This window comes from Caloenas nicobarica, chromosome 12, assembly GCF_036013445.1.
Source record: "Caloenas nicobarica isolate bCalNic1 chromosome 12, bCalNic1.hap1, whole genome shotgun sequence".
Classification (NCBI taxonomy): Eukaryota; Metazoa; Chordata; class Aves; order Columbiformes; family Columbidae; genus Caloenas; species Caloenas nicobarica.
In genome coordinates, this window is record NC_088256.1 from 1,648,750 (window position 1) to 1,672,058 (window position 23,309).

General features: G+C 55.4%; 3 protein-coding genes and 1 pseudogene across 5 annotated transcripts; all 4 read left to right on the forward strand.

Annotated features, from left to right (window-relative positions):
- Positions 1–104: 104 nt before the first annotated feature.
- Positions 105–3,841, forward strand: RBMX2 (RNA binding motif protein X-linked 2; the record flags this gene model as incomplete). Its single annotated transcript, XM_065643679.1, has 5 exons — positions 105–279; positions 373–424; positions 492–621; positions 1,011–1,191; positions 2,660–3,841. Coding segments are annotated over 5 exons (981 nt in total), but the record flags the coding sequence as incomplete, so codon positions are not given.
- Positions 3,842–4,541: 700 nt separating this feature from the next.
- Positions 4,542–14,216, forward strand: SLC25A14 (solute carrier family 25 member 14). Of its 3 annotated transcripts, XM_065643369.1 has the most exons (9): positions 4,542–4,620; positions 4,690–4,837; positions 5,619–5,713; positions 7,264–7,349; positions 8,081–8,176; positions 10,760–10,884; positions 11,973–12,108; positions 12,494–12,574; positions 13,763–14,216. In XM_065643369.1, exons 1-9 carry the CDS (start codon positions 4,557–4,559, stop codon positions 13,802–13,804), a joined length of 873 nt encoding a protein of 290 aa, XP_065499441.1. In that variant the 5' UTR covers positions 4,542–4,556; the 3' UTR covers positions 13,805–14,216. The 3 variants fall into 3 exon arrangements, 2 of the variants coding, with proteins under 2 accessions (XP_065499441.1, XP_065499442.1); XR_010606878.1 differs by lacking the exons at positions 12,494–12,574; positions 13,763–14,216 and adding an exon at positions 11,455–11,660 and having other exon boundaries at positions 11,973–12,055; XM_065643370.1 differs by lacking the exons at positions 11,973–12,108; positions 12,494–12,574; positions 13,763–14,216 and adding an exon at positions 10,980–11,539.
- Positions 14,217–18,547: 4,331 nt separating this feature from the next.
- Positions 18,548–19,528, forward strand: GPR119 (G protein-coupled receptor 119). Its single transcript, XM_065643629.1, has one exon. It carries the CDS (start codon positions 18,548–18,550, stop codon positions 19,526–19,528), a length of 981 nt encoding a protein of 326 aa, XP_065499701.1.
- Positions 19,529–20,690: 1,162 nt separating this feature from the next.
- Positions 20,691–21,586, forward strand: LOC135993673 (AH receptor-interacting protein-like; annotated as a pseudogene).
- Positions 21,587–23,309: the final 1,723 nt, after the last annotated feature.

A 23,309-nucleotide genomic window follows, 5' to 3' on the forward strand; every position in this document is an offset into this window, starting at 1 on the left:
AGTCCGGCTCGGCGCGGGCAGAGCGGGGCGGAGCGCAGCGCGCAGGCGCGGCGGTCGCGCATGCGCAGTGTGCGCCGCCGCCATGAAGTAGGTGAGGGGGGGGGAGCGGCGGGAGGGCGGCCGGTCCGGTCGGTCCCGGTGCTGACGGTGCCCTCGCCCCCAGCCCGCTGACGAAGGTGAAGCTGATCAACGAGCTGAACGCGCGGGAGGCGGAGCTGGGCGTGCAGGAGGCGGTGTCGTGGCACGCGGAGTACAAGGACAGCGCCTGGATCTTCGTCGGTACGGGCCGGGGAGCGGGGCCGGGCCGGGCCGGGCCGGTGCTCCCTTCCCTCTTCCCTCTCTCCCTCCCTCCCTCTCTCGCTGTCCCCGCAGGCGGGCTGCACTACGAGCTGACAGAGGGCGATGTCATCTGCGTGTTCTCTCAGTAAGTGCCGCAGCCCCCGGCCCGCCGTGCCCCTGCCGCTGCCCGGGCTGCTGAGAGTGTGTTGCAGGTACGGGGAGGTCGTCAACATTAACCTGGTGCGGGACAAGAAGACCGGGAAGTCCAAAGGCTTTTGCTTTCTGTGCTATGAGGACCAGAGGAGCACCGTTCTTGCCGTTGACAACTTCAATGGGATCAAGGTGAGCGAAGCGGCCAGGGCTCCCGAGGTGCTGCTGTGTGTCAAACTGAAGGGTATAAACTGGAACACGGGAGGTTCCATTTAAATTTGAGAAGAAACTTCTTCCCAGTGAGGGTGCCAGAGCCTGGAGCAGGCTGCCCAGGGAGGTTGTGGAGTCTCCTTCTCTGCAGACATTCCAACCCGCCTGGACACCTTCCTGTGGAACCTCATCTGGGTGTTCCTGCTCCGGTGGGGAGAATTGGGCTGGATGAGCTTCCGAGGTCCCTTCCAGTCCCTGACATTCTGGGATTCTCTGTGATTCTGTGAAACCGGAGCTCCAACAGCACCGGTGACTGTGACCCACAGCGGTGCTGGTCTGTGCCTTCGCTAACAGCACAACTGCTCTCGTAGATCAAGGGAAGGACGATTCGTGTGGACCATGTGGCCAACTATCGGCCCCCCAAAGATTCCGATGACTTAGATGACGTCACAAAAGCCCTCCATGCGAAGGGTTGTGGAGTTAAAACACCACCTCATACGTCATCCGATTCCCTGTCAGAAGATGATGAAGTGCCTGTGAGAAAGCAAAAAGGTGAGGTGTGTTCTGCACAGAGCCTTCAGCCTTGCAGGGGCCCTTTGCTCAGGGGAACACCAAGGATGGGTGTGCTCTTGAAAAGACCTACAGCCCTGATATCCAGGCTTTACTTTGTGATCTTCCGAAGAGTATCACAGTGCCTGTATTTAGCCCTTTCCTGTGAATGTCCTCCCAGAGCCTCAGAAGAGCTGTATCTTGCAGATAATAATAGCAGTTTTCTGGAAAAAAAGCCTGCCAGGCTGCAGAGTTACTGTGGCAGACGGGGAGAGGGAAAGCTCAGGAAAAGCACTGCTTAGTCTAAAAATCTGGATGCTGCTACTGTAGGACTAGAGTGCTGTAGATGTATGGAATGACCATTATGTGGCCTACCCAAGATAACTGAATAGAACATAAACCCAGCAGATCTAGATGAGATTCTGTGGCTGGAAACTGAAGTCAAAGGAAGTAGGGGGGTCGGAGTAGATGACCGTTAAAGGTCGCTTCCAACCCCAACTATTCTCTGATTCTATGAAAGTGGACCTAAAAATGTAGCATCAGATAAACCATTCGAGTGCCTCAGTACCTCCTGTTCTAAGTGAATGCAGCAAGATTTGTTGCTCTACGTCTTTCAGAAGAAAAAGATGTACAGTACATCCAAACTGAATGAACGTGCCACAGAACGGACTAGCCTGTGCGGCTCTCCTGATGGATTTTTAAGAAGTCATTACATTTGTTTTTTTGCATCTGTACAGCAGCAATCCTGAAAAGTTACCCTTGTCTGAGGCAGTGGAGTGCTAGAAGCAGTGACTTGCCACAGGAGCTGCTCGCTAACAGCTTCCAGGCGGCACCCCACCCGAGCTGGTTAGGTGTGGTGACTGTGGGGTGGGGGCGTCCGTTTTTCTGAAATCAGCTCTGAGCTGCACGATGTGCAGAGGAACCTTACCTGTGACAGCCAGGCTCTGCCGGCCGCAGACGGGTATTAGCAGCAGCAATTTGGGGCAGCTACAGAGGAGGGTTGGAGGAAAAGAGGCAACAAAACCAAGACCGGGGACAAGGTGTTGCTCCAGAGTGCTGGAGAGATGCACAAAATGAGAGAGGCAAAAAGGAGAGCAAAGAGGGAAAAGGTTGGTTTGGTCTGGAGAAGAGAATTTCCACAGAGTGGATCACGATGTTCTTATTGCGTGGATGTTACTGAGAAAAGAGAATGAACAGAAGGTGCTTGGTACTCCAGCTGTGTTGAAGTGCCTGAGGGTAGCCTTGTTGGGAAGAACACGATGTGGTGAGCGTTAAAGATGGAAGTAGGATGGCTCAAGCTGGAGGAGAAAAGTGTTGGGGTTGGAAGTGGAATAGAATCTCTCTGCGGGGGTCAAAGTGAGAGAACATGAAATGGGAGGGGAGCTAGAGAAGTGCTGCAGCGCTAGGCAGAGCCTGGGGAGTCGTTGCGATCTGGGATTGTCTGTCACAAAAGATGAACCTTGTATTTCAGATAAGGAGAAGAGCAGACAGGAGCGGCACAAGCAGAGTTCCCAGGCTCTGAAGAGGGTGGCGTCCACAGAGGAGGCGCAGCCCAGGATCAAGATTAAGAAGGAGAAGGAGGACCCGGCCTACGAGCGCTATGCCAGCGGGAGCCAGCAGTGCCGGAGGGGCTCTGAGAGGAAGGCTGGGAGCAGGATGCAGCGGGACGAAGAGGAGCGGAGGCACCAGAGGCCGTTGGAGGGAAGAGGGGAAAAGAGCTGCCAGAACCAGAGGGGACAAAGCGGTTTGTGGGATGAGAGGGAGAAGAGAGAAGAGGCTGGCAGGAGAGGAGACAGGCACGGCAGCTGGCGAGAGGAGTGTCCCGAGGGAGGCAGATCCCGGGAGCGCAGTTCTGGGGAGCCCCATCCCAGGCATGGGGAGCGGGGCTCTGCCAGAGCCTCCAGCCGCTGCTGAGCCCTGGGGCGAGCGCTCTGGGGGCTGAGAGAGGTCCCAAGCCTGCTCCAAAACCTCCTTGGAGCCTCCCTGGGGGGGCACCACCCCTGGACCCTCTGCCTCCACCAGCTTCCACTGGGGTTGTCAGCCCACCCTCGGGCAGGGATCTCCTCAATGCCTGTGCTGTGCACTGGGATGTGAGGTTTTTTGCCTCCTTCAGCACTTCTTGCAGCGTTAGACTTGCCGGGATGCTGCGGTGTGAAGGTGGTTGCTGGGAGCAGCAGGATGCTCCTTCCCAGAGCTGCCCAGTTCCCCCAGTCCTGCTGGGGGTATCGCCGCAGGGAGAGGCCCCTGGGTGTCTGACTGGCCTCACGCACCCGACTGGGGTCCCGAGCCCACCTGAGGGCTCCTGGGATGGATCCCGAGACATGCACTGCTGTGTCAGGGCGATTTTTCTGTGGTTTGTTAATAAAAGGTTCCTGTTAACCAGAACCCAGCCCTGGGAGCAGCGTTTCTATCTCCGGTGGCGGGGGGTGGCGTGCAGTTCTCTCACACCGTGTTGGGGTGGTTTTTAGCCAGATCTGATTGCTACGAGAAGTAATAACTCCTGATGGTGGTGTTGCTTAAGCTGAAAGTCTGTGACCTAGAGCACAGAAAATGCCGATTTGCACCCAGAGATGAGCTAGTTTTATTAGAGTTGTGCAAGTTTGGATGCTGGGTTGAACTAGCATACCCGAAAGGAATTCCGGGGGATATTTATATGTAAAAAGTAACAAAACCTCCTCTTACCTAATACAAACCTGTCTAATGCATATTCATAACATCATGCTGAAGCACGCTCTGTAACTTCGCTGTGTCCCGTTGTTATTTCTGTGCTTGTTATTTCTCTGGTGGGGGTTTGGGGATGGAAGCCCCTCACTCCCATTGCCCGTACCTGGCGCTGAGTCAGCTCAGGACACCATTCTGCTGACCAGCCTTGGCAAAGTTTCCACACGTATCCAGGATGTCCTTGCTAAGTACCGTTACCCAGCTCCAGTCACATTTTGAGCTGATTGGTGAGTTTCTCATCCGTGCAGTGTCTCACGTGTTTCTTTGGCTGACTTGTTCTCAAGGCCTGAGCAAAATTTCATTGTTATCTCAAATCTTAGCGGCCGCCGTGCACGTAGGATCCGTGTAGACGAGACAGAACTCACAAAGAGGGTTCCACTCTTTGTAAAGGCGTTCGGCACGTCGGCTTAAGAAGAGCTTTTGAACTTCAACGCCAGGCGCGGTGCTGGCTGCAGGGAGGTGGCTCCGCTGCCGCGGGAGGGGCGGGTTGTCGCGGCGGTGGGAGCCGGGCGGCGGTTCGCGGTGTGCCGGTGACCGGCCCGCTGGTGGCGGGAACGCGCCGCCGCGGCGGGGCCGCCAGGGGGCGCGCGCCCTCCCGCCCCGGCCTCTCGGCGCTTCCGGTTCCGGCCGGCCCGCCCCGCCATGCCATGTCCGCGCTCAACTGGAAACCCTTCGTGTACGGCGGGCTCGCCTCCATGGTGGCCGAGTTCGGTGAGGCGGCGGGGGCCGGGGCGGGCTGGGCGGGCCCGGCGGGGCGCTGACCGGCCGCTCTCCCCGCAGGCACGTTCCCCCTGGACCTCACCAAGACGCGGCTGCAGGTGCAGGGCCAGAGCGCCGACGCGCGGTTCCGCGAGGTCCGGTACCGCGGGATGTTCCACGCGCTGTTCCGCATCTGCCGGGAGGAGGGCGGCCGGGCGCTCTACTCGGGGTGAGTCCCCCGGGCTCCCTCCCCCTGCCGCTGCCACCCCGGGATCCGGCCCGGAGCCCCGCAGGGGCCGGGGCAGCGGTGCTGCCGTGCGGCCGGGAGCCGCCCGCTTTTCCCGGGGCGGGGGCCGAGGGAAGGGCGCGGGCTGCGGGGCCGGCACCTCCCGCCGCGGAGGGGGCGCGGGGCGATCCGAGGGGCTCCTCGGGCACCCGGGAGTGTTCGCAGAATCAGAGAGTGTCAGGAGTTGGAAGGCACCTCGGAAGCTCAGCCGGTGCAATCCCCCCGCCGGAGCAGGAACACCCAGACGACGTTACACAGGAAGGTGTCCAGGCGGGTTGGAATGTCTGCAGAGAAGGAGACTCCACAGCCTCCCTGGGCAGCCTGGGCCAGGCTCTGGCACCCTCACCGGGAAGAAGTTTCTTCTCATATTTCAGTGGAACCTCCTGTGTTCCAGTTTGCACCCATTGCCCCTTGTCCTATCACTGGTTGTCACCCAGAAGAGCCTGGCTCCATCCTCCTGACACTCCCCCTTTCCATACTGATCCCCATGAATGAGGTCACCCCTCAGTCTCCTCTTCTCCAGCTCCAGAGCCCCAGCTCCCTCAGTGTTTTCCTGGGTGCCCGGCAGAGCTGGGCTTTGGGAGCAGTTGGGTGTTTTCCTGGGTGCCCGGGCTGCGCTCGGCCCCACAGGGTTTGGGGGCTGGTGGGGAGGGGCCCGTGTTGGGTCTGCGATGGGCCCACCACGCTGGCTGGGTTCAACCATCTCATTTGTTCCTCTGCTCAGGATCGCCCCGGCGTTGCTGAGGCAGGCGTCGTACGGCACCATAAAGATCGGCATTTACCAGAGTTTGAAGCGGCTGTTTGTAGATCGGATGGAAGGTCAGTGTCAGGAAACGTGTCAGCACAGGCACCTCTCTCCTCTTGCCAGAGGTTCAGCATGAAATCTTCTGCTCTCTGTGCTGTGTGGTTTTGCTCACTCCTTTCTTTGTCCTTCCCAGTTATAGATTCCCACAGGAGTGGAGTTCTTGTTACTTCACACTGTGGCTTTGTTTGTACGGTAATAGCAAGGATAGGTTTCAGGACAGATGTGAATCAGTCCCTAGCCAGAGCCCTTCGCCTCCAGCCAGCTCTGTCCTTTCCCCAGCCTTTAGCTCTCTTTGCAACGTCAGAACCAAAAAAATGGTATAGCTGACCTTGGCTCATCTCCCCTTTCTGATTAGTCTCAGGGAAGACATCACATCCCATCTGTCTGTCAGATATGGACGTGGATTGAAAGCTTCTGTAGCGAGTCCGTCTGGAGCCTTTCAGTCCTCGTGCCTGAACACAGCACATCTGGATAGAAATTGTGCTGTCCAGCCCTTTAGCTTTGGCTCCAGCTGCAGAGATGGGACGCTGCACGTGCCCTGACCTGTGCACCTTGTAACCGAGGCCTCTGCAGCTCCTGTGCAGGGACTGGAGCAGCAGCAGCCTGGTATGTGTTCACAGAAGGAGCACTGAGATCTGCATGTGCAGTTTTAAACCCTGGTGTGACACAAGTGAATATTGTAACGCAGTTCTGACCTGGGAAGGTGGTCGGGGCCGGTCGGCAGGCCAGTGGGAGGACTGGGAAGCACAGTGCACTAGAGCTTCTTTCCAGGGCCTGCTCTGTTCTTGTAACACCTCTCCCCACGCCTGGTTCTGTGCGCGTACACTGGGCCGCACGTCTCTCCTCGCTTGCTGTTGCAGCGTTTCCAGCTGTGAGTACTGTTCTCTGAATGTTTGTCTCCCTACAGGCCTGGGGCAGCCAGTGGCCTGGTCTCCTCGGGGAAGTGCTGTGGTCAGTACCAGCAAAGGGCTGTGCCCTTTCCCAACGTAACCATCACCCTAATACTGGGCCTGGAAGTCTTGGATTATTCCACCCCCTGCCCCTGGAACTAATTGCATCTAACTTTCTCTGCCTGGGTCGCCTATTCTCTGTTTTCTCAAGGTGGCTGCATATTCTGAGCGCAGCCAGCTGGGGCTCCCGATTGAAACAAATTGGTGTCGGGTTGCCTTGAGAAGAGTTGGATTGTCCCTCTTGGTCTCCCTCTGTCTTGGCTTGTCTCTATCATGAGAAATGCATCACTAGACGCTGAAGTCTCAGATAATTGTTCAAAATTTTCCTGTATCGTGGTCTTTTCTTGTCTGATCAGCTATACTCATCAGTACGACCCGCTTCTCTCTGAGAGCGTGTTGCTGAGTGTTTCAGCTGCTGCTTTCTGTCTCTGGCAGGTGTGGGACAGATTTGCCATGAGCTGGTGGTTGCTGGCCAGTCTCTGCTCGTGCAACTTCATGTGATTTGCAAACCGAGCTGCTCTGCTCTTCCCGGAGCTTCTCGCTTGTTCAGTACAGTCTGTGCACCCACCTTCTCTTTGGATCTTTAGGATTTGACTTTTTTTTCTTGATTGCAGATGAAACGTTGCTAATCAATGTAATCTGTGGAGTGGTTTCAGGGGTGATCTCCTCTGCAATTGCCAACCCAACAGATGTGCTGAAGGTAAGAAGTGCACCTGGCCAGAGGCCACTTCTGGCTGGCTGCGGGTTGACGCGTGCGAGCTGCTGGTTTCCAGTGAAGGTGCAGCTCTGCCAGCTGCAGTGAGGGGCTCTCTGAGCCACGGCTGACATCAGTTCTGCTAATTTGGGTTTTTTATGAATGGGAACAGAAACCCAGGGCAAAATACAGATTTTAAATACTGCAGCTCTTAAAGATCATTAAATCAGTTATGGCAAGGGGCTGTTACCTTAACTGGCTAAGGTGAGCGGGGTGGTAGCCAGCGATTCATCAGACCTCCTTTGCTCACTCTGCTGTGCTTTGCTGCTGCTGCTGCAAAGTCCTGCGTGGTACACAGAGTGACCAGAGTCCCGTGGGGCCTGCCTGGTCCCCTCCATTCCCTGCTGTGCGGTTACTGGGGTCAGGGTAGCTCTGCTCTGAACAGAGAGAGCCTGGAGAACATTCCCACACGTCTTCCTGTGTGGATCAACCTTCTCGGGCTGCTCTCAGAGCGGGAGGGCCTTGCCTGTCACTTCTCTCTCTCGGCTGGGTTTTGCACTGTGCTTCCACCCTGCTCCTTGCCCACCAGCGTCACGTGCTGCGTGGTTCGCGGGGGGACACGTGGGTGGCAGTGGCTGCTTGGAGTTGTTTGGTTGTTCTTTCTACTAGGAGGTCCAGGGAGCTGGTACCCCCGCCCTCCTGGGATGTCATCCTGCTGACTCTCTTGTTTCTTGCAGATTCGAATGCAGGCTCAAGGCAGTTTGTTCCAGGGTGGCATGATTGGCAGCTTCATTGACATCTACCAGCAGGAGGGTACCCGAGGCCTGTGGAGGGTGAGCACCAGCTGCTGGGACCCCCACACTAGTAGCAGAACTAACAGCTTCCTCAACTCGTTTGCTTCACTCAGGTGCAGCTCTTGAAGAGAACTGTGAACCAAGGGCAGTGGAAAGGTTCTGGTTCAGGTTACTGGACAAACAGAAGCATGTCTGTGGTGGAGATGGGGTCTGTGCTAAGGCAGCGGCACTGGGCCAGGCACACCTGGTGCATAGGACTGAGGCTGGTGTCCTGATAGGGCAGCGACCGTCCCCCTGTGCTGGGCATCGGGGAGGCCACACCTTGAATCCCAGGGTCAGTTTTGGCCCCTCAGGACAAGAAAGGCCTTGACGTGCTAGGGCGAGTTGAGAGAAGGGAACGGAGCTGGGGAAGGGGCTGGAGCACAAGTGTGATGGGAGCAGCTGAGGGAGCTGGGGGTTCAGCTGGAGAACAGGAGCTGAGGGGAGACCTTCTGATCTCTGACCTGCCTGAAAGGAGGTTGGAGCCAGGGGGAGTTGGGCTCTGCTCCCCAGGAACAAGCGCCAGGACCAGAGGAAACGGCCTCAAGTTGTGCCAGGGGAGGTTGAGGTTGGATCTGGGGAACAATTTCTTCCCCAAAGGGCTGTGGGGCATTGGAACAGGCTGCCCAGGGCAGTGGTGGAGTCGCCGTCCCTGGAGGGGTTGGACAGACGGAGATGAGGTTCTCAGGGACATGGGGTAGCGCCAGGGTTGGGTTAATGGTTGGACTCGATGATCTTTGCCAAACAAAATGATTCTGCCTGTCCCTTGAATGGCCCAGCACTGGAGGCTGGATCCTCTCCATGCTCTGCCTTGGGAAGGATGCTCAGCCTGGTGTATCTTGGAGTCAGCTGTACTGTGTGCAGTGAGCGGGGTGATGTACCTGCCGTGGACCGTGAGCGGCTGCACACCTCCTCATGTGGAGGAAGAGGAATTCTTCCAAGTAACCTGGGAGACACTAATGACAGTAACTTTCTGAAGTTCCAAAGGGACAAAATTGCCCGGTGTCTCTGCCTGTTCCGTCTTAGACCCCTGGAAACTTGCCCTCTGAGCACGCAAAGAGTAGGATGGAGCGGTGCCTTTTGGGGAAGCTGGTGATGTAAGCCTTCTGGGCTTGGCAGATGGGAGTTTTACCTGTGCTCAAGCCTCACCGTTTGTATTTTAGCAGCGGTTCTTTGGCTTTTGTTAGAGAACCTCACTTTGTCCTTCCACTACAAGTCTTCCATACTCTCAGTTATCCAGCAACCTGCCAAGTCGCAAGGTCAGGCCTGGGAAGCACAGAATACCAGCGCTTCTTTTCAGGCAACAGTCTGATCTCTCCCTTTTATGGTCTCTGAAGTCTTTCACAGAAAGAGCTGTTGCAGTATGGGAAGGGGAGGAGGCGTCAATCAACTGCCAGTATTTCCTTTGAGATTATTGTTGCTTTCTAGACAAGGACACACAAGAGGGGAAGAGAGACTAGAAAAGAAATAAAACCCTCTGTGTTGCAGATGTGTGCTGCAGACAGGACGCGGTGCAGAGGCAGATCAGACTCGAGGTAGATCCCAGCGATCAAGCCAGTCTCGCTGCTCTCTGGTCTGGGACAACCACTGTCTCCCCCCTCCAGTCTTCCCTCACGCTGAGGCAAAGACGGTTGTGCTCACCAGTGTCCCCAGTTCTGGCATTTGTCTTGCGGGGGTGTTCGAGCTGCCAGGACTGGCTTAGGCAAGAACCCAGGAGGAGACCGTCAGGTGCTGCATTAGCACAGCAAGATGGGGACAGCAGGAGCCATAAACCTGGAAAGTACTTCTACTTCTTAGAGTTGCCTTGGTTTTGTGTGGCGAGAAAGCTGCTGTCCTGATGGGCCGGCTCATAATTCAGCCACACGGAAGGGTCACTCCCCGCCCCAGTGACCGCAGAGCTCTTCCACGGTGCCATGGGTCTCCCTGAGTTACTGGGGTGCTGTTACAGTTCAGTGAGATGGTCCAACTCCACAGTGCTGCAAATAGAGATTTGCATATATTTTTATCTGATTCCTTATGCGGGGTTTGCTGGGATATTTCTCAGACAGAAGGTAGCTGGATCCTCTTACCTAAGCTCATAGTTGTTCCAGGAGTTGTCTTGCCATATCCCAGATCAATGTCCTGCCAGCAGCAGCTCCTTTAATACATGAAAACCTCCTAAGTCAAAAACAAGGCAGACGCTCACTGCTGTTACGTAGCAAGGAAGACCTGGAGCCCCACCTGGCTCCTTAAACACCTGCTCTTCTTGTGGTGCAGGATCTTTTCTGGTATTGAAGTTGCTGGGGGAAGACGAGTGGATTATAGCCTGATTCCTGTGCGCTAGTGGCTGGGAGGAGGGAAGCAGCATGTAGTTAATCTCCCTGGAGTGACGCTGCCAGGTGGAGGAATCCTCCTTGGCTTTGGAGTAAAGTTGGGAGACGGTGAGCTGGTCTGCCTGGAGAGCTACAGCTGCAAGGTGGGGCAAGGAGGATACAAGGTAGATTGGCAGCAAAAAGCCCCTGAGAGGAAGCTGGGGGGAGATGTTGCACCAGCTGTGTCCCCAGGCAGCGGTTTGCGCTTGTGACTGGTGTTTGTGCTCCACAGGGTGTTCTCCCGACAGCTCAGAGAGCTGCCATCGTGGTCGGGGTGGAACTGCCGGTCTACGACATCACCAAGAAGCACTTAATTCTGTCAGGCCTGATGGGTGACACCATCTTTGCCCACTTCGTGTGAGTATTTGCTGCAGCTGCTGCGCTCTCCAGGCTTGGCAGGGGGATGCGAAGCAGAGGAGCAAGGTGGGATTTGGACTGAGACTTGTTCATAGAGCAAGTGCTCTGGAGCTGCAGAGAACAGGCTGGGTACTTCTGAGGAATCTACGGTGTCGACGGGAGAAGCTCAAAATGACCAGCAAGTATCCCCGAAGAGACTTCGGCAGAGAAGGAACCCAGCAGAAATCCTGTGGTGACGTGAAACATCTGCTTGATTTCAGCTTGCTGATGACCCGAAATGCTGTTGCTCCGTGTCTGTGCCCTGGTGTGAGCAGGGCAGGAGTTCTGGGTGTGTGACTGCCTGTAGCAATCAGCTGAAACTGCTGCTCCAGTCCTAGGTCCTCATCTGTGCAGACACTGCCTGCTTGCAGCCATTGCTGTCAGAGCTTTGTGCGGTGAACAGAGGTTTGCAAAGCTGACAAGACCCTGAGCAATCTGACCAAGTTTGGAAGTCGGCCTGCTCTGAGCAGGGGGTGGGTTAGAAACCTCCCAAAGTCTTTTTTCACCTACATTTTCCTGTTCTTCTGGCAGACACTTTAGCTGGAGGTGCTGCAGTGCTTCTCTTGGGTTTGCCTGCTGTGGGCTGAAGGTGACAAGCACTAGACCAGACGTGGAGGGAGGAGACTAGCACCTGCATGCTCCCTCTTGCTGCCTTTGCTCTTCCTCCCTCCTTCCCCGCCCCGAAGAAATGTTTGCTCTGGTGAAAAGGATGTGCGCTTCCACGAGGCTGCCCTCAGGTCTGTGCCACCTTGACAGCGCCCGGAGACCCTTGCTGGACCTGCCCCTGTGGGGACCCAGCGGTGGGCTCTGACGAGGGTCTTAATTACACAAAGCAGAGTATGGCCCTTCCCCAGCTCTTGAGGGTCCCGAGGTGGTACGGTTTCTGCCTCTGCCTGTTTTCTGGGTGGGAACAGGTAGTGCAGCTAATGTTTATTGCTAAAGGCCTGTCAGGAAAGAAAGATATGCTCTTGTGCTTATGTCAAGGCTTGTGTGAGCCAGCGTGGCCATGTTCAGAGCTGTTCCTCTCTCCTGTTCTGGTGCGTGTGTAGGTCCAGTTTTACGTGTGGGCTGGCTGGGGCCATTGCCTCCAACCCTGTGGACGTGGTGCGGACACGGATGATGAACCAGCGGGCGATAGTGGGCAGCACAGAGCTCTACAGGGGCACTCTGGATGGCCTGGTGAAGGTAAGGACCTGAGAGGGGGGGCAAAGACCGGTCTTTAGGAGACTGGCCAGATTCCAGCACCACTGGTAGGAGCAGTTAAATTCTACAGCGACAGAACATGCTCGTCAGTGAGTGCGTTGGACAAACCAGAGAAGGGCCTAGAGTCACTTCGCTGAGATCGCCATCAGCTTGAGCATCGTCCCCACCTTATGGGACAAAATTTTGTCAGTGATGCGGTTTGATGAGGTTCATATGCTGTGAGACTTCCTATAACTGCATCTCCACTGGCCTGTCTGGTTATTGCAGCAGCTGTAAGGGTCCGTTATATCACAGGTGGCATTAGGGAGATGGGCAGAGCATGGACCTGGAGTGTCTCATAATTGATCTGTCTCTTCTCTCCTCCCAGACATGGAAGAGCGAGGGCTTCTTTGCACTCTATAAAGGCTTCTGGCCCAACTGGCTTCGGCTCGGTCCCTGGAACATCATTGTATCCTTCAGTGTGCTGCTGGGAGGTTGTGGGTATGGACAGGCAGGGGAAAACCCAGCTGTGAAGGGAAAAAACCCCATGCTGATGGGCGCCTCTTTGCCTGCCCTGCAGCAGCACAAAGCAGACTCTGCTTTGGGACAGACGCGAGCTGCCACGTGGCGGCTGCTGATTCAAATGCCAGAAAATGCCACTGGTTGTGGCTGCTGCTTGTGCCAGCTCTGGGTGGCCAGTGCAGGGCACGGGTGGTTTCCTGTAGAGTGAGCGTTCTCAGGTATTGGCTTGAGACTTTCCCTTTGGCTCGAGCTGCTGGAGGTGCTGGGCTTCCCGGGTCAGCTCCTGCTCCGTGGGTGAAGCCTGGGGAATGTTCTCCTGCTCTGAGATGGGTGCCGACCTGCTCTGCAGGACCAGCGCTTCTGTGTCACTGTGCTAGATCCTTCTTGCCCTCTGAAACTGTGTGCAGAATTTATTTTAAGGAAGTCCCAGTCTGGGGTTAGAGCCACCTCAGTTTCTCAATGGTCTAGGCAAGCCTGGGCCAGTTTGCTTCAGGATCAGAGAATCCCAGAATGTCAGGGATTGGAAGGGACCTCGAAAGCTCATCCAGCCCAATCCCCCCGCCGGAGCAGGGACACCCAGATGAGGTTACACAGGAAGGTGTCCAGGCGGGTTGGAATGTCTGCAGAGAAGGAGACTCCACAACCTCCCTGGGCAGCCTGGGCCAGGCTCTGGCACCCTCACCGGGAAGAAGTTTCTTCTCCTATTTAAGTGGAACCTCCTGTGTTCCAGTTTGCACCCATTGCCCCTTGTCCTATCACTGGTTGTCACCCAGAAGAGCCTGGCTCCATCCTCCTGACACTCCCCCTTTCCATATTGATCCCCATGAATGAGGTCACCCCTCAGTCTCCTCTTCTCCAGCTCCAGAGCCCCAGCTCCTCAGCCTTTCCTCACACGGGAGATGCTCCACTCCCTTCAGCATCTTTGTGGTCAGTCTCTCCCCTGTCCTGGTGGTTCATCCCACAGCTCTCCCTTCGACCCGTGCAGGTGGGTTGGTGCTGCCTGGAAGAGGGGATCCCCCCACATTGCTCTTCAGCCGTACTGTGCTGATGCTCTACCTGCCATGGTCTGGTCATAGCAGGAGCCCCAGTGCAGCTCCCTTATGTATTTGGCCCAATTCCTTGACGTTCCCGTCAGTTTTTTATCACATACGAGCAGTTGAAACGACTTCCATTCTGACAGCTGGCTTCGTTTCGTGAGAGTCATCTTCCAGACTTGCAGCAGAGAGCTTTGCTGCAGCCTTCCTTTGCATTTCACCATCCCCATGTCTTGATGTTTTGGTCCACGTGGGTCTGGGCTCTCCCCCAAATGCATGGTCCCTGGAGCATGATCTGGCTGACGTGTAACTGGGAGGCTGATGGCGGGTGCTGCATGTTTTTTCACACAGAGGCGAGTATTACCGGTGTACAAGTGTCTGGGCCTAAAGCAATATCTTCTGTGAAGATCTGTGCATTCCAGTGGCCTTTTGGTGCAGCTGTGGTTTGTTGTTCGGTGCGTGTGCGTTTTTGTGCCGTGCCTGCAGGGCGAGGCTGGGGGCTGGGAAGGGGTGCTGTCGTGTTTTCTTGCAGAACTGTAACCTCATTAAATTATTTATTGACTGGGTGGCCTGAGTTTGTGTTTGTTCAGATTTACTGCCGGTATATTCCAGAGCAGATGGTGTGTCTGCCCTTGGAGAGAACGGAAGCTATTTTTTCAGCACACTACATAAATCTTTTTTCCCCCCAAATATATATATTTATAAAAGCCATCTTTAGGATTCGTTACAATGGAAATGTTTCTAAAACAAAGTTTGTTAATGTCAGAAAATATCAGTTTTGTAAAACCTCATTCTCTTAACCTGATTGTTTAAAAATGATATAAGCATAAATAATATAAAGGAAGGTAATATGATTTAAAGCTGAACTCAGATGTCCCACTACATTAAAATGGCTAGTACTAAGCAGAACATCAAGATATTTTGCTCATTCTCTTCTGATTTTTTTTTTTTTAAATGCATATGGCTACAAAAGCAAACAGCTCTTATGTTCCTACCCTCTTTCCTCTTCGTAGGGTGGCTTTAGTTTGGGTGATGGTCCCTTGTGACGCAGCAGCGTGTCCCGTCTGGGTGCGCTGGGATTTCCTCTGTGCAAACTGCACAAGGGATGTTCAGCCCAATCCAGCCTGGACAAACGAGTGAGGATTGTTTGCTGGGGTTTTGCCAAGGCATCACTGCCTTGTACCAGCTGCGGGTGTGACGACGGTGATTCCAGTCAGCTCTTGGACTTCAGTCACGCCTTGAACGGAGATATCACTACAGGGCCGCAGCTCAGTGGGCTGGGAGGATCCTTTTCAGAGTTAAACTCTATTTACAAGCTACCAGAAAGGGGGAGTAGTGGATTGAAGGAAAGTAAATACGTGGTGGACGAATACGAGTCTATTTGAGAGAAGTATTTTAGCTGCAGTTCATTATGTTCTTTTGGTTTTCTTCAGTGTCGTAGTTTAGCCCCAGCCCCAGCAGGGAGCAAACCCCAAAACTCACCCCTTCTGTGCCCCTGGTGGGATGCGGAGGAGAATCAGGAAACAAAAGGCAAAACTCGTGGGTTGGGAGAAGAACAGTTTAATGGAACAGTGAAGAAAAAATGAACAATCAGTAATAATAACAATAATGAAAGAATATACAAAGCGACGGACACACAGCGCAACCCCACGGCGAGGCAGTCGCCGCTGCAGCCCGCTCCTCCGAAACAGAGAGTGGATTGTTGGCTGCGACCTGCGCCGAATCTGTCCCGGACAGCAGCTTGTGCCAAAACCTCCTTCCATCCTGCATAGCGGCTCACACCTGAAACAGCAGCACCGAGAACCAGAGCATCCTGCACCGTCGCACTCCTGGCAGGGAGCAAATGAGAACCTGTCCCCAGCCCCTTTGGCGCTGAGCATGACCTTATCAAATCCCCCCGTGGCTGGTTCTGGGTCAGCTGTGGCACCCCCTGCCGCTTCTCCCCTCTCTGTCCAACCTCCCCTCCACCTTGATCTCATGCCATGGGGTTTGGACCCTCTCCCCCTGTTGCTGAGTTTTTACAGGACTTCGATATGAACAACCCAGTGTTTCAAAAATAAGTCATTGTGTACTGTAAGCCAGGCATGTAGAAAACAGCAGGAGGAGAGAAACTCCCTCATGCAGGTGCAGGGAGGAAAGCACCCAGTTCTGTATAACCGCAATTATGTAACTGCAAGTCGCATCCTGAACCATTCACTTCTGCCAAATGGATAAGACCGCTACTGCTTGCTTTTGCCAAATAGATAAGATTCTGCTTTCTTGTGATTGATAATAATAGCTGAGTAATGCTTTTTCTTGTTCAAATAGAAACATGGATGTATTATGTGATCCTGTAAGTTGTAACATAAATATAGTGCATAAGTGTGTTGAAAGGGTATAAATACTTCTGTGTGACTACGAATAAATGGGCTCATGATGATCGTATTGGTCGTGTCGTGAAGTCCATAGAACCCTGACGTCATCCCCCAATAGGGCTAAGGCTCCCCAAACATCTCCTTGGGCAAATAAAAGAGGAGGAGGTGTAGGGGTGTCAGGCCACCGGAGCCCTTCCCGTGTTCCAAGGGGCTTCCCCGCTCCCCAGCTCCATCCACAGTGGCTGCAATTCGTGTGTCTGCTGCATCCGTCCCCCCAGCGCCCACGTCCTGCCCTGGGCCCTGCTCTCGGGTTACTGTTTGACAGAGGACGGCTGGAACCTGTCCTGTTTCCCGGCAGCTCAGGTTTTCCGGCTCACGAGGCAGGAGAAGTGGCTTGTGGCACTTGGAAGGGATGGAGCAGTGGCGGTCACAGGCTGTGAGGGTGCAAACATGACAGAGGATTCAAAGGATTTCATAATACACAAGGATGCGGAGGCTTTGCTTCCATGAATTTCTTTGTTACAAGTTACTATTAGTGAGTTAATGATCAGTAAAGCGAGTGTATGTATAAATTTTTTTGTTACTATCGGTAGCAAGTATATATATTTCATACAGAGTGTTATGATACAGTTCATTAAGCTGCTCCCAGGACTGAGGTCAATCAATGCTGGATGACGCCTCTTTTTGGAGCTGATCCGTGTGGTCCGACGGATCGCACAGCGGAATTCACGCAGGGGGAGCTCTCAGAGAGAGAGGGGGGCTCGCTTTGCGTAGGTAACCGGTTACTTTTACGCGGGTGCGTAAGTGGGCAGAGGACACCAGCTCCTGGAACCGCTGCTGCTGACTGCTGCTTGCTTAGGAGGTCCCTTTGTAGGTTATGGCAGTTTCTTTGTTTTGGGCTTATCGAAGATGCCAAGGGCAGGGAGGGTGACGTGCATCTGGCAGATGGGTGCGGGTAGGAGGCTGCAAAGCCCTTGGGAAGCGCAGCTTAGCTGCGCTTCCCAAGGGCTTTGCAGTCTCCTACCCGCACGCGCCTGGTAGACGCACGTCACCCTCCCTACCCCCAGCCCCTAAACCATCAGAAAATTCTAGACCAATAACCACTATAGCCGTGCACACATCCCTCGGTCGACAGATGGGGCCCTTGAACAATGAGACGCCTCGCTTGAGAGAAGTTTCTGGACCACAGCTCAGATTCAGGTAGGGTAGGAGACACCCATGGAGTTGGTGTCCTCGGAGCAGCGGGTCTGCACTGGAAGAGTCTCCTCCTCAGACTGGGAGGCCGTCAAAGGTAAGTTCCTCAAGGACCGAGACACCTTGTCAAACTGGTAAGCGATCTTCTGGCTACCCTTGAGAGTCCTCACTTCTTATGAGTGGGAGGATGCGCATTTTGAATCATCATTCTAGAGTTTTGCGATCCCTTGCGTTCGAATTGGCTGGGTAGTAATCGAACTCTTAATCTGTGTTTTATAATGTTGTCAGAGTGCTGAATAATTTTTGATAAACCCCATTTCCAGTTGGTATTTTCCACTAAATAGCTCTGTTTGGGATAGAGTCTGTTCGGAGCTCATTGCCCACCTAAACTGATTTTTGGGGTGCCTCCATGACAGCCTGCCAAGGATGTGCTGGCTTCCCAGGCTGGCAGGCATTTTCTCCATCTGTATTTTAGCAGACATCTGTTGTCAGTACTTGTCCCTGTTACAACCAGGCTGCCTTTATGGCTGTTGTTCCTTTGGTCCCTGCGGGAAGAGGCTGCCCCGGGTCCGGCAATGACCCCACAGGAGCCTCATGAGCTGTGTCACCTACACACGCCAGCGGGGCTGGGCATTTCCAACCCTCTTTGCTTGTCCCTTGTCACTAGCATCTGCGTCAAAGCAGGGCACTGGCTCAGCTCGGGTCCTTGGAAACTGTAATTCCAGCTAAACGGAGAGCTGGGGATTTCATTTATGGCACAGCCCTCAGCCACAGCATCCTGCCGTAACCAGATGCACCAGCCAACCCCATCACAGACTATTCCAGCTATGTCAGCGCTCCCCACCCCAGAGCTCGTGTCTCCGGGACACAAGGTGCTTCACAGGGCAGGCTGGAGGGTCCCGAACCCGGCAGTCTTCCAGAGGAGCTTCAGGAGCTCCTGCAGCATCCCAGCTCCACGCCAAAGCCAGCGCCTTTCTCAGCTTCCCAAGGCTGGGGCATGGCCACCGCCCCGTGTTCCACTGTGGCAGCTTCCTGCCCAGGTGCTCGCTGCTCACCTCCTGCTCCAGGGTTGTCTGGAAACGTGGCTGGAGGGGAGGGACCTCCGTGGGCACGGCAGGTACTGCGAATGCTCCGGTGCTTCTGGCAGGCGGCTGCTCGGCAGAGCTCTGCTGCCGGCCGGAGAGACGCCACCGCACCCGCGCTTTCGCCGCGCCGCCCGCAGAGCGAGGGGCTGCGCCCGCTGCTGAGCTGTTCGCGCTGAGAAGCCCCAGGTGAGGGACGCCCTAAAATCGTGCTGGGGACGTGCCGACCTTGGGCTGTGCCCCGCAGGGGACAGCCATGGCTAGTTTAGCCCTGGGAGCCATCCTCGCTGTGCTGGCGTCACTCATCATCGCTGCCAACACGCTGGTGGCCATCGCTCTCCTTCGCCTCATCCTGAAGAGCGGCTCCAAAGGGCTCTATTTCGTCCTTAATCTCGCCGTTGCAGATGCCATGGTTGGCTTCACGGTCGTGGGTCTGGCCAACGATGAGTTTTCCCAACCTTTTCATCCTTCCCAGGTCTTCTGCGTCCTGAGAATGGCTTTTGTGACCTCCTCTTCTGCTGCCTCTATTCTGTCCCTGATTCTGGTTGCGTGTGACAGGCACCTGGCAATCAGGAAGCCTTTCCACTATTTCCAGCTGGTGACAGGCCTGAGGGTCGGGGTGCGCTTGGTGGTGCTCTGGCTGGTTGCTGGCATCATTGGCTTCCTCCCAGTCCTCACCCCGTGCTTTCAGAAGATCTCCACCAATAAGAAATGCTCCTTCTTTGAAGTCTTCCACCCTGTCTACATGCTCACCATCTTCTGCGTCGGCTTCTTCCCAGCGCTCTTTCTCTTCTTTTATCTCTACTGTGACATGCTGAAAATTGCCTCTGTGCATGTGCAGCACATCCGACAAGTGGAGCACGCGGGGCTGGCGGGGGGCTGCCCCCCGTCCCGCACCACCAGCGACATGAAGGCCATGCGCACCGTCGCAGTGCTCATCGGGTGCTTCACGCTGTCCTGGTTGCCGTTTTTCATCGCCAGCGTCGTGCAGACTGTCTGTTCTGGGTGCTTCCCCCACAACGTCATTGAGAACTGCCTCTGGCTGCTGGGACTGTGCAACTCCCTCCTGAACCCCCTGCTCTACTCCTACTGGCAGAAGGACGTGCGGCTGCAGCTCTCCCAGCTGGCTGCAAGCGTGAAGAGGAGAGTCCTCCTTCTCCTGGGGAATGGCCACCAATTCCCTGGAAAAGCCGCCAAGTCTCTCCCCACTGTGTCCTGCCCACGGCTCCAGAACTGACACGGTAAGGAGCAGCTGTCACTGGCTTTCCAGCTCATCTCCTGCGCTGTCACCATGAACTCGGGGCCTGTCAGCTGTGGAGGAGATCACAGATGGGGTGGGACCAGGCTGGATGCTATCGCCAGACATCAGCACGGCCAAATTCCAGCCTGCCCACAGCCCCGCAGTCACAGCACAGCCCGTATTGCACCAGCCCCAGGCACCCCAAATTGCAGGTGCATGGCACACACGGGATTTTGCCTTGTGCCTCCTGGCAGCAAGCCCTCAGCACTCGCTCCACAGGCTAAGATCCTTGCCCCATCCCTGTCCAGCTGCCCCTGCCCTCCCCTCTGCCTGCAGCACCAGCTCTCTGGGTGACCAGCCCCTGGGCAGCGCTGCTCGCACAGCCTTTGCTTTGCTGCCTTTGGCTCCTGGCCCTGGCAGCAGAGGCTGGGAGGTGTGTGCATGTCCTACATCCGTCCTGGACCACAAGTGCTCCCAGCCGCTGCCCTTCCTCAATCAAACTCGCTATGCTGCAGCTGGAGTCTGGGCCATCCCCCAAACCTGTCCCAGCTGCCTCAAACCTGCAGCTGGAGCGGCAGCAGGGTGTCCCCTGCTCGGGGCTGGGCTCTCGGCCATGGCACTGGGGACACAGAGAAGGCTCCTGCTGTTCCTTGGCAGCAGCTCTGTCTGCACCAGAGCTGGCACGGGGAGTGCGGAGCAGCCCTGGGCGCTGCACGCCCCGGAGAGGTGCAGGGCAGCACGGGCTGTGCTGTTGCTGTTTGGTTTGCGCTGTAAAGAGGGTTAATGAGTAACTGGCTGAACGCTGAGCTGTGGCAAAGGAGCAGGAGGAACAGCTGCCGTGGAGACAGGGAAAACCCCAGGCAGGAGGGCTGCTTTGTCTCACCAGGGCTGGATTTGGGACTGACACACGTCCCCTGGGAGCACGCGGCACCCCTGTGTGCCCTGCCACGCTGCAGCGGCGGCCAGACTGCTGGCCCTGCCAGAGGCTGTGATATTTAATTGCTTCTTGTAAAATAATGTCCATTTAATCCACATGGCAAAAAAGAAAAAAATCTTAAAAGAGGCTTCTCAGCTAAGAATGTACCCTAATCTTAAAATGAGGGCGCTACGCATAAAATAGCAGTTGTTTCCACCTCTGTTGTTTGCCCCACCAGCAGCCATGAAGGCTCAAGGCCATATCCAGGACGTATCCAGAACCTGCCTTGGTCCTGAGGCCTTCCCCATCCTAGAGAAAGAGGCAAAAATAAAAGTGTCTCTAAAAAAAAAAACCAAACCACAGTGCCTCTGTGGCATTTGCCTCTACCTGGGAAAGTCCCAAGACCAAATACGACGTGGCAGACGCGGTTCCTTGCTGTGCAACACGGCACGAGCCTGAGAGCCGGCGTCGACAGTGCAGCCCTGGCCCTGTGCGGACTGGTGCCTCGGAGGTGGGTCCACGGGCAGGATGCGGCGTGGGCTGATGGAGGTGCCTGGCTGCCGCGACAGCACCAAGGCCACCTTCCGTTGCTGGATGACGGCCGGGCACAGAGGAAGCCCATGGAGCTGATCACCAGCAAGTTCAAGCTACTGGTGTGGGAGGTTGCTCGACCCACGGGTGTTTGAGAACCTGTGCAACATGGTGGTGGGGAAGGACCTGCCGGAGGGGCAGCGGCAGAGCTGCAGCATCGCCCAGCTGCACGAGCACCACTCTTGGGCTATCCCGACCTCGATGAGCTCCAGAATCCCTGGCCCCTCCTCTCTGACATCAAAGTGCTCCAGGTAGAGGCACCAGCTCGTACCAGTAGGACCTGTGGGCCATGCAGGGCGAGGAGAAGCTGCCGGCTGTATGTCTGACACACAAGGAGGACCATGAGCACCGGGGGGGTAAGGTGAGGAGGCAGCTGCCAAATACTGTGATGATGCCATCACCTGGCTCAAGAACCTGCAGATGAAGGAGCAGCTCAGCTCCCAGACTGGATGGAGCTTGACCAGAAGATCACACCCCTGCTATTAAATTACAGCCAATGCAAGCAGGAGTACTACGAGGTGCTGCATCACTGCTCCTCCTGTTGCTGAATAAGCTTAATCGAACTAACATTTAAATTGTATTCCATTCTTTTAGCTGTATTCTTTTGTTTGAATAACATGTTTTAGCATGAGTAGCCAAACTTAGCGTGAGTGTCCAGGCTCGCTGGAATTCCAGGCCGCATGTTGTGAACTTTTCTTAACCTGGCCGCTTGGTGACATGGGGCCTTGAAGACCAGTACCAGGAGATAAAGAGGAAACTCTGTCAGCAGAGGCTGTAAACCTTCTAGATCAGACCAGTAAAAAAAGCTGCTTGGAGGACAGAGAAAGAGAATTCAATAAAAAACAAAGAAGCCCCCAGACCCAGAATTACCATTGGACCAAATGGTGCTTGGACAGCGCCTGAAGAACGATGCATGAAGAGCAGGTGCACAGATTGGGAAGGTTTAAAAGCCCAAACCTCTTTTGTCGCAGGGTCTATCCCCTTGAGGGGCGCCCAGTCCAGACTGTTTCTTTGCTGTACCTTTCACTTTATTTTTTATCTTTTAATTAAATTATTTTTTTAAGCACGGACGTCTTAGACTATGCTATGGGAAACCTAGGGTCAAGAACATTTCTTTAACACTTTAACACTCCATCTCCCATGTGAGGAAAGGCTGAGGGAGCTGGGGCTCTTGAGCTGGACAAGAGGAGTCTTGTATCTGGGCAGGAACAACCCCAGGTTCCAGTATAAGCTGGGGAACGACCTGTTGGAGAGCAGTGTAGGGGAAAGGGACCTGGGGGTCCTGGGGACTGCAGGATGAGCATGAGCCAGCACTGGGCCCTTGTGGCCAGGAAGGCCAATGGGACCTGGGGGGGATTAGAAGGGGGGTGGTCAGTAGGTCAGAGAGGTTCTGCTGCCCCTCTACTCTGCCCTGGGGAGACCTCATCTGGAATATTGTGTCCAGTTGTGGGCCCCTCAGTTCCAGAAGGACAGGGAACTGCTGGAGAGAGTCCAGCGCAGCCACGAAGATGCTGAAGGGAGTGGAGCATCTCCCGTGTGAGGAAAGGCTGAGAAGCTGGGGCTCTGGAGCTGGAGAAGAGGAGACTGAGGGGTGACTCATTCATGGGGATCAATATGGAAAGGGGGAGTGTCAGGAGGATGGAGCCAGGCTCTTCTGGGTGACAACCAGTGATAGGACAAAGGACAATGGGTGCAAACTGGAACACAGGAGGTTCCACTTAAATATGAGAAGAAACTTCTTCCCGGTGAGGGTGCCAGAGCCTGGAGCAGGCTGCCCAGGGAGGTTGTGGAGTCTCCTTCTCTGCAGACATTCCAACCCGCCTGGACACCTTCCTGTGTAAGCTCATCTGGGTGTTCCTGCTCCGGCGGGGGGATTGGGCTGGATGAGCTTCCGAGGTCCCTTCCAACCCCTGACATTCTGGGATTCTGTGAAGCTCTGGCCATGCCGCCCTTGGGTTCGCCTCTGCCGCGTGGTTTTCTCCTCTTCCCCATTCAGATCTAGTTTAAAGCTCTTTCAATGAGCCCTGCTAACTCCTGACCCGAGGGGGCGAGAGGGAAAGACAAGAAGTGCTTGCCCTGCTTGCTGTCCTTCAGCTGGACCAGCTGCATTCCCGCCAGGCTGTTCCCTGGCCCCGCTAACCCGGCTGTGCCGGGGCCGAGCCCGGGGTCAGGCGGCCCAGCTCTCCGGGAGCCAGCGGGCGCCTGGGAGCGCTGGGGCTGCAGAGGGCGGACATGGCGCCGGGACGCGGACCGAGGAAGACGGCCACCGCC

Coding starts and splice junctions, on each gene's coding strand:
- GPR119 (XM_065643629.1), top strand. CDS start 18,548: ATGGCTAGTTTAGCCCTGGGAGCCATCCTCGCTGTGCTGGCGTCACTC.
- SLC25A14 (XM_065643369.1), top strand. CDS start 4,557: ATGTCCGCGCTCAACTGGAAACCCTTCGTGTACGGCGGGCTCGCCTCC. Junction 4,621..4,689: donor CTCCATGGTGGCCGAGTTCG/GTGAGGCGGCGG, acceptor CTCTCCCCGCAG/GCACGTTCCCCCTGGACCTC. Junction 12,109..12,493: donor CTCTGGATGGCCTGGTGAAG/GTAAGGACCTGA, acceptor CTCTCCTCCCAG/ACATGGAAGAGCGAGGGCTT.